At 52.3% G+C, this 9,800-nt stretch overlaps 1 protein-coding gene across 2 annotated transcripts; it reads right to left on the reverse strand.

The window, feature by feature from the left end:
* Positions 1-1,155: 1,155 nt before the first annotated feature.
* GEMIN8 (gem nuclear organelle associated protein 8) lies at positions 1,156-8,402 on the reverse strand. Of its 2 annotated transcripts, none has more exons than XM_032956643.2 (5): positions 8,295-8,402; positions 5,975-6,114; positions 4,438-4,913; positions 3,061-3,134; positions 1,156-2,621 (listed from the first exon to the last, which is right to left on the reverse strand). In XM_032956643.2, exons 1-5 carry the CDS (start codon positions 8,361-8,363, stop codon positions 2,439-2,441), a joined length of 942 nt encoding a protein of 313 aa, XP_032812534.2. In that variant the 5' UTR covers positions 8,364-8,402; the 3' UTR covers positions 1,156-2,438. The 2 variants fall into 2 exon arrangements, with proteins under 2 accessions (XP_032812534.2, XP_075923952.1); XM_076067837.1 differs by lacking the exon at positions 8,295-8,402 and adding an exon at positions 7,945-8,058.
* Positions 8,403-9,800: the final 1,398 nt, after the last annotated feature.

Below are 9,800 nucleotides of genomic sequence, written 5' to 3' on the forward strand. Positions count from 1 at the left end.
ATAGAGGATACGTTGCAGTATTTTCATTGTTTAATTTGCACGTAGTGTATAATGTACTATATATAATATTTAACACTGAAATCAAGCGGAGCTACAATTTTTTTGTCACGCACGCGGTGCCGATAGCCGGACTGGGCACAGCCTTTGGAGCGGTTTCGCCTCATCGGCCCTTGGCAGCAGCCGGATGACTTTGGAAGCAGCCGGATGGATAATATAATTAATCGATTATCAACTGTCCTTATTGGTAGCAGCTGGATAATCAATGATCACCTTGTATACACCGACGTGACCTCCATTCACTTTCATAGAGATTCGCTAATTCATGTCACCACAACTTTAAAATAGATATTTTTAAAATATTAATTGCATTCTATTGCATGTTTATGTTACAAGAGCCTTAACTTCCTCGCCCGCCATGCAGGAAGTCTGTGTTCGATCCAGACCCTGACGCCTGCTGTATATTTGGAGTCTGTGTGTGTCTCTCTCCCCGTGGGTTGCGTGGATTTTTTTCTCTAGGTCTTTCGGTTTTTTTCCCTCCACATTTAAAATCGGCATCAATACGCGTTTAGAGCATTTGGCTGCTATAAATGCCCACGGCATAAGCCACTTCGTTGAGCCTTAATTTGTGATACAGCCAGGTCGCGTCTGAAAACAAGAACCATATCGCAGCTCAGTGGGCCTTACCTGGTAAAATAAAAAAAAATATTGCAAAAAATAATAGGTGCTCGCTAACAGCATTTGCTCCATAGGAGTTACACAGCCGATCGGAGAATCACCGCACCGAGTGTATTGTGCACGACGCCGCCGTGGTGCCATAGGATGAGCGCGCCAGAGGTCGCTGGTTCGATTCCATCTCCCGGCGCGGCAGTTGAGGCAACTGCGTTTCTTCCACCAGTCGATCGGCAGGTGACGCTTGATGGCGGGGTAAAGTGTGGGTAGTCTCGCGTCTTTTCAAAGTCGTCTGGCCAGCATGCAACAGCATGCAAGAGGAGGCCCCTGAATGTCTCTCTCGAGCCTGCTGTTGAGAGTAGAGGCCTTTACCACCAGCGGTGCCGTGAGCTGGCAACTGCAGGGCTGCGCCTTAATCCTGTCCGTTACTTCACAAGTATGCCCTTTAACAGCCTCCCTTAAACTAACGTCAGAGAAATTACGTGGTCAAGTTTTTATTTGTTTTTTTATTGAACTCTCACAACTACATTTCCCACTGCACCTTATCAAAACATTCTAAATTACACACACACATACTAAAAAATACAAGCATCCCTCTCTTTTTGCCAACGTATACTGTTTGATTTCGATTTAAAGCTTTCGTGACTGCAGGGATTCATATTCTTGGTTCTTTCGGTTAAGTCACGTAGAAGGGAAATAATAAAATAAAACAATATCATCATCAGGTTTTCACAACTGATGATGATTCCTTGTGTTGCAATCGAAACGTCGTGAGAATTTCATTGTTAAATTTTTATTATTTTATAATTTCCCTTCTACGGGACTTTACCGAAAGAACAAAGAATATGTATACTGTTTGAGCAAGTACTATTAACAGTGCCTATTAAGGCTGGTACAGAACAATGCCTAGCAGCCTTTGGCTTTCCAGTGATGATGTTATCACTAAGACTGTGCTACCACTCTCCAAAAAAAACAAAGATCTCCCATATAACCTTAACAGATTGTTGAGCTAAGTGCTGTTAAGGAGCACTTATGAAGGCCGGCACGGTCCACGAGGGGGCGGGTGGCCAACACCACGCCCGACCGCCTTTGTCTCCCCAGTGGCGATGTTTTTACACACCGCACCAGGTACTCATTTGAGGCTGAGTCGACCTAGGGGAGGCCCAGGAGCAGTTCAGATAATCGCCACTGGTGTTGGCCGTGGGCGAGAACAGAACTCGGGTCGCCGGGTTCATAGCACAGCGCGCGACCGCTCCTCACACATACAAACACACTCATATACCACACTCACTCTCACATAATAAACATACGTGCGCACACACAAACACCATACGGTGGAGAGGAATTTAAACATTTAAAAACGGAGCTGCTAAAAATGTTGACATTTCAGCCGATGACACCGATGGAACACCCTGGTCGACTCACTCGTGTGAACGACAGGGATGCAGGAATTCAGCCCGTCCACGAGCTGACGAAAGGTCACGTTTCAGGGCCACGATCACATCCAAGAATCAATTATTATTCCGTCCTGCAGCTGTACACGTCCATTGACTCCACGTGCGTAAATGGGGCCAGTGCCTTACTGTTCGTGGTCTCAGCTTTCGGCCGGCTGTGGGGCCATTAACTTGAGTTTGATGGACTAGAAGTTGAAAGACATTTGAGTGAAAAAGTACTCATGGGGTGAAATGGACGGGCGTTCTCCCTGGTAGCTGTGGCTGCGTGCTCAACGCTTGACTGGTGTTAATGGGCCAAGCGCCTGGCCGTCGCCGTCACAGCTTGAGTGGGATGATGGGCCAGTACTTTGGCCGCGTGCGGTCGCAGTGCTGGTCGAACGACAGCTGCATCGCGGCCTCCAGCGCGAGGATCCGTACGCACGCCTCCTCGCCGTACAGACGCGCCATCTCGACGCGCCGACGCTCGCCCGGCCGTTCTTGTGGAGCCAGGCTACTCGCCTGCACGCGCACACACAGGACACAAAGATCCCCTGCGTTTAGCCTTCAACAGACTGTTGGGGCAAGAGCGTCACGGCACACGAGGGGGTGGGTGGCCACCACCGCGCCCGGCCGCCTTCGCCTCCCCAGTCGTGAGGGTTACACACCGCACCAGGTACTCATTTGAGGCCGAGTCGACCTAAGCAAGTCCCAGGACCGGTTCAGATAATCGTCACCGATGTTGGCCGTGAACGGGAATCGAACTCGGGTCGCCGGCTTCGTAGCGCAGCGTAGCGCTAACCGCTACACCCTCACTCCCCACAACACATGCATGTACACACGCGGCTACACAAGCATGCAAGTGCACGTGCACTTACGTACACACGTATACACACACACACACACATTGCTTGTGATGCGAGTGCCGTGTCAGACGAGTCGATGTGAGCGAGCTCATCACCTGCCTCGTCCCCGGCGGCTCATCTGCCCACACCATTCCCTCCGCTCGTTCATCTTCCTGCTCCTGCTCCAGCCCTGAGAGAGAGAGAGACAGAGGGCGAGAGAGCACTGGCGTTAGCGCCGATCAAATATGGGTGCACATGTGCAAAGACAATGATCCCCCATTATAGCCTTTGACAAGACTGTTTCAGCAAGTGCTTTTAGCGAGTGTACCCATGAAAGCTGATGAGGCGCACACGAGGGGTTTGTGGCCAAAACAACACCCGACCGCCTTTGTCTCCCCAGTGCTGATGTTTACACACTAAACCAAGTACTACTTTAAGGCTGAGTCAACCTAGACGAGGACCGGTACCGGTTCAGATATTGGTCACCGATGTTGAAACGCACACACGCACGCAGACCCACACATGCACACACAAGACTCACACAAAGAAGCAAAGATCCCCATGTAGGCTACAAAGCCTTTGTGGGCTACTGCTGTTAGCGAGCACCTAATAAGACCAGCAGTGTACAAGGGCTAGAGGTGCCAGCACTACGTCCGGCCACCTTTGTCTCCACAGTGCTGACGTGGGCCTGCAATCGAACTCGGATCGCCAAGCTCAGGGATAAGGAACCTCACTGGACTCTCACCGCTTTAACTAAAGCACAGCGGAATGCGATTCATAATTTTTTAAAGAGTGCAGCAAACGCAGCCTGCAGAGAGCGCTATCAGCACAGGCAGGGCCTACGAATGCCACACTTCAAGAGTCCAAATAATAATAATAACTTAACCCAGGCAACCACACCCGAGTCCAATGACTCTTTTTCAGGAGGGTCCTGCATGATATGACTTTAAATGAAGATGTTTTCGGCCAATTATTGTGGTGTTTATGCACTTTGGAGGAAAACCAGAGCGCCCAGAGAAAACCCACGCTTGCAAATTGGGCAACACTCTGTAGCATATGGATGGGGCAGATGGAGATTAGTCCAATTATCTGTTCCCCGCCTTCTCCTGGCGAGCCAGGGTATGGCAACTCGCTGCCCAAAGGCAAGGGAGCTTCACAAAATTTTGCGTGATTCACCAACCCTCACCTCTAGTGCTGGATTACAGGTTTTGCGAGCCGTCGCCGCCACCACCTGGCTAAGAATGCATAGGCCATTGAAGAAATTGGTACTACCTAAGGTCGCAAAGCTTTGGTAGAAAACGTCTGCCACCAATCACAACACCCTCTTCCTGATTACACCCACAACGCTTGCCTGCAAGATTCTAATGAGACGTATGGTCAGCGAGCGACAAGAGTGATGGATTCGATACCTAGGCGATAAAAGTTATGGGGTGCAACGCCTGCGGTGAGCGAGCGGTTGCGATGGGTTTGGCGTCCGGCTCATCGGCACTCACTCCTCTCCTCGCGGTGTCGCTCGGTCTCGGCGAAATACGCGCGCAGCTCGTCCGTGATTTCCACGTCGCTCTCCGCCTCCGATTCCGACTCGGACTCCGGATCCGAATCCTCGTCTGGTTCTTCGCTCCTCAGATCCGGAACTTCGTCAATCAGTTGCTGCTGCCAATGCTGCCGCTGCTGATTATGGTGATAATGCTGATGCTGCTGATGATCTCTCTGATGCTCGGTAGCCTGTGACGAGAAGTGATGATGTTCTGGCATTTCCTCGTGCTTCTGATGATGATGCTGCTGCTGATGATAATGATCATGCTGCTGCTGATGATGACGTCTCCGATGGCCGGCAGCTTGCGCCGAGCAGTGATTGTGACCCAGACACGGAGGGTGTGATTGGGGGCCGTGGTGAGATGCAGCGTAGGGATGCGATGGATCGTACGGAAATGGGAGCCCAACTAGGCTGCTCCAGTCCAGGCCTTGCCTGTGCAGCGACAAAGAGAAAAGAAATTCAACTCGGGAATAAAAATATATATATATACATGAAGTGAGATTGGGCAGGACACATAGCTAGAAGGGATGAAGGCCGGTGGTCGAGACCAACGTCGGAGTGGCAGCCAAAGGCGAGAACGCGGCCAAGAAGACATCAACCACAGTCATGGTGAGTGACATTAGCTTGTGAGAAGGTGCTAGGATTGCTACATTACAGAACTGAGAGATGGTGATGGCTTGGGGAGGCCTTCAATCCAGCAGTGAATTGAGTATGGCCGATGGTGATATAGGACTGGCAAGCTACATAGGCTGGTTGGATAGTTAGACATAGGGAAAATGGCTGGCTAGCTTGCATATTTATGGGTCATGTAATGGGCTGGTTGGCTAGTTAGGCACGGGGGGAAGTGGCTGGCTGGTGTATCTATGGGTGGTCTAATGGGCTGGTTGGCTAGTTAGGCATGGGGGAGGTAGCTGGCTGGTGTATCTATGAGTGGTCTAATGGGCTGGTTGGCTAGTTAGGCATGGGGGAAAAGCGGCTGGCTGGTGTATCTATGGGTGGTCTAATGGGCTGGTTGGCTAGTTAGGCATGGGGGAGGTGGCTGGGCGGTGTATCTATGGGTGGTCTAATGGGCTGGTTGGCTATTTAGGCACGGGGGAGAAGTGGCTGGCTGGTGTATCTATGGGTGGTCTTATGGGCTGGTTGGCTATTTAGACACGGGGGAGGTGGCTGGGTGGTGTATCTATGGGTCGTCTAATGGGCTGGTTGGCTAGTTAGGCATGGGGGAGAAGTGGCTGGCTGGTGTATCTATGGGTGGTCTAATGGGCTGGTTGGCTATTTAGGCACGGGGGAGAAGTGGCTGGTTGGTGTATCTATGGGTGGTCTAATGGGCTGGTTGGCTAGTTAGGCATGGGGGAGGTGGCTGGGCGGTGTATCTATGGGTGGTCTAATGGGCTGGTTGGCTATTTAGGCACGGGGGAGAAGTGGCTGGCTGGTGCATCTATGGGTCATGGTAACGGCGCTGGCCAAGGGTCGCGTGAGCGCGCCCCACTCACGCGGCCTCCGTCAGCGCTCTCCGCCGCGCGTTCTGGTGCCTCCGCGTCCAGGCCTGCGCGTCGCGGTAGTGGCTCCAGTAGCGCGCGTACACGGGGTGCGCGTACCACGCGGAGCCCCCCGTCGCAGCCGTCGCCTCTTCCTGCACGCCACAAAGATAAAGAAGCACCCCCCCCCCCGTATAGCCTTGAGCAGAGTGTTGGGGCAAGTGCTGTTTGCGAGTAGTAGCACTTATGAAGGCCGGAAACGGCGCACGAGGGGGTGGATTGCCAATAATGCGCCCGACCGTCTTTGTCTGCCCCGGTGGCGATATTTACACACCGCAACTAGGTACTTATTTGAGGCCGAGTCCACCTAGGGGAGACCACACACACACACACGGGTTTGATGTCGGGGTCATTGAGTGGCCATTGTCCGCCCCCTAAGGTTGCCAACTTTTCCCACTTGAGGCCAAACCCCGGATATAGTTCTCGGCCAGTCTGCGTCTACGAAACAAGTGCAGTATAAACATGGATGTTACTGTATGTTGAACTTCTTTCGTGCCGTACGTAGCCAAGCGTGCTCAAGGGAGGCGCTACAAACCTCGGCACCAAATGGATTCTTACCATCCCGGTACAGATCCCCGCACTATCCGCGCCAATCCCGGACAGGTGGCAACCGAAGTTGTTACCTCATTGTCAGTCCACTGCTGGATGAAGGCCTTCGTATACCGCGGGGGTGTCATTTGACTACACCTCACCACCGTTAGCAGTGCCGTTGGGGAGCACGACATTTGCTCCACATCAACCTGTTTGTATGCACTCCGGCAACACGCAGCCTTTCGCGACCAATATCAACTATAATTACAGGTTGTTGTTTTTTTGTGTGTTAGATCGCGTAAATATAGAAATGTGTCGTTAAACCCGCCACCACCCGACACAGCCAACTAGTAAGGTTTGTCACGTAAACAGAACATGGCCAGTTCGTTACTGGTACAGCACGCCGGTGTGTTGGAGAGCAAAGCCACAACATTTACAACCGACGACACGTATTTTTACGCGATCTAACCCAAACAAATCCAGTATTATGTTGTATGCACGATGATGACCCATCCAAGAAATATTCAGGCTCGGCTTTGCTTAGCTTCCCTGATCTGACGAGGCCTCATTCTGGGCTCATCTGCACACAGCCGTCACCCTGCACACAGCCGTCACCCTGCACGCAGCCGTCACCCTGCACGCAGCCGTCACCCTGCACACAGCCGTCACCCTGCACACAGCCGTCACCCTGCACACAGCCATCACCCTGCACACAGCCGTCACTCTGCACACAGCCATCACCCTGCACACAGCCATCACCCTGCACACAGCCATCACCCTGCACACAGCCGTCACTCTGCACATAGCCGTCACCCTGCACACAGCCGTCACCCTGGACACAGCCGTCACCCTGCACCCAGCCATCACCCAGCACACAGCCGTCACCCTGGACACAGCCGTCACCCTGCACCCAGCCATCACCCAGCACACAGCCGTCACCCTGCACACAGCCGTCACCCTGGACACAGCCGTCACCCTGCACACAGCCGTCGCCCTGCACACAGCCGTCACCCTGCACACAGCCGTCACTCAGCACACAGCCGTCACCCTGGACACAGCCATCACTCTGCACACAGCCGTCACCCTGCACACAGCCATCACCCTGGACACAGCCGTCACTCAGCACACAGCCATCACCCTGCACACAGCCATCACCCTGGACACAGCCATCACCCTGCACACGCCGTCACCCTGCACACAGCCATCACCCTGCACACAGCCGTCACTCTGCACACAGCCGTAACCCTGCACACAGCCGTCACTCTGCACACAGCCGCCACCCTGCACACAGCTACACAGCCATCACCCTGCACACAGCCATCACCCTGCACACAGCCGTCACCCTGCCACGGCTAAACAACCGAGAATAGCACCCCCACATCCTATAACACAACCTGAAGACGTTTGTCCCACAGTGTCACGGGGAGCGGTCGCGTAGCGCTACGCTGCGCTATGAACCTGGCCACCCGGGATCGATTCCCGCTCACGGCCATCACCCAGTGACGATGATCTGAACCGGTCCCGGGCCTCCCCTAGGTCGACTCAGCCTCAAATGAGTACCTGGTGCGATGTGTAAACACCGTCACTTAGGGAGACAAAGACGGCCGGGCGTGGCTGCTGGCCACCCACCCCCCTCTCGTGTGCCACAGTGCCGCTAACAGCACTTGCCCCCTACAGTCTGTTAGAGGCTAAATTGTCTTGCCATGGCCACGTGGCTCACAGCGAGCGCCCGTCGGCTCCTCACCTCCCTTCCCGCCATGGCTCCCCCTGCCACGTGAGTCGGACAACGTGCGCGGTGAGGGGCCGCGACCATTTGCCTTCGCGACTGTACCGGAGGTTCACATTGGAGACCGCCCCTAAACCCTCGCCCCGCCCCGCCCCCAGCTAAGGTTAAGGGACCGCGGCGATTTTGCAATTGTAAAAAGCAAGAGAGGCAAAGATTTGAGTAGTCTTTGGTTATTTCGATAAGTCACGTAACGTCGTGATATATTATTTTTTGTTTTATTTTATTTTTCTACCTACGTGACTTTACCGAAAGAGCTAAAGAGTATGGATCCCTGCAGTCACGAAAGCTTCAAATCAAGAAAGATTTTAATCTTTTGTGGGGGGTTTTTTAATGGGGGGCGATTGTACGTAAATTGGGATTAATTAGGCTTGATTTATTGTATGGAATTTTATATCCGCCCCCCTCACCACCCGGCAAGAATAGGGAAATATTTTCTGGAGCTTAGCCCGAGACAGCTCCTTCGCTGAATAAGTGATTATTCGCCACTAATAACCGTTAATAATATTGTGTAAGACCGTAAAGATTGTTTTTTTAATAAACATATTCAAAATAAGAATAAAATACACAATAATTTACGAAAAAATTATAACACAAATAAATAATTAAACTGAGAGTTCCTTGAGATGTCAATCTTTTTCGTGCGAGATTTTAGATTTCAGATCCAAATGTACGGCGCAAAACGTGGCAACAATCAACACCATCAATATCATCCACACACCATCATTACAATCCACACATCAGCAACAACAACAACAACCGCCATTCGCCACTAAGTGACGGTGACGTCACAAACGGCGCTTGTGCCAGGCGATGTGCACGTTAAAGGCCACGTGAAGTGTCGAACGCCCGCTGGCAGGAGTTCACTTGAGCAGACTCAGACGATGCCATGGGTCGACTGACTGAGATGACTTGCCGATGCACCACCTGTGCCCCCCTACCGTGATAACTTAACCACACATCACCACCATTACTAGAATTCACACACAACCACCATATAAACAAAGACAAAGATCCCCCGTGTAGCCTTCACATACTATTGGGGCAAGTGTTGTTAGCGAGCAGCGATAAAGGCCGGAACGGCACACGAGGGAGTGAGGGGTGGCCAGCATCACACCCGGCCGCCTTTGTCTCCCTAGTGGCAGTGTGTTTACACATCGCACCAGGTACTCATTTGAGGCTGAGTCGACCTACGGGAGGCCACCACCATCACTACAATCCACACACAACAACCACCATCACGCATCATTATCGACATCATGATCACCACCACCACACGCGGCACAATTTCCACCAACATCACATCATTGTCCCCATCGCTCACCACCACATCACACCATCACACGCGCCTTCACTCACACCATTATCTTCCATCTCCTCTGCTTGTTTCTGCCAGTGAGCGGTCATATCCTGTGCCTGTTTCTGATTTCCTTCCTGTGCTCCTTCAACTTCGCCTGCATCCTCTCC

The sequence above is a fragment of the Petromyzon marinus genome, chromosome 18, assembly GCF_048934315.1.
Source record: "Petromyzon marinus isolate PM22_M1 ecotype Great Lakes invasive population chromosome 18, UKy_Petmar_22M1.pri1.0, whole genome shotgun sequence".
Taxonomy (NCBI): domain Eukaryota; kingdom Metazoa; phylum Chordata; class Hyperoartia; order Petromyzontiformes; family Petromyzontidae; genus Petromyzon; species Petromyzon marinus.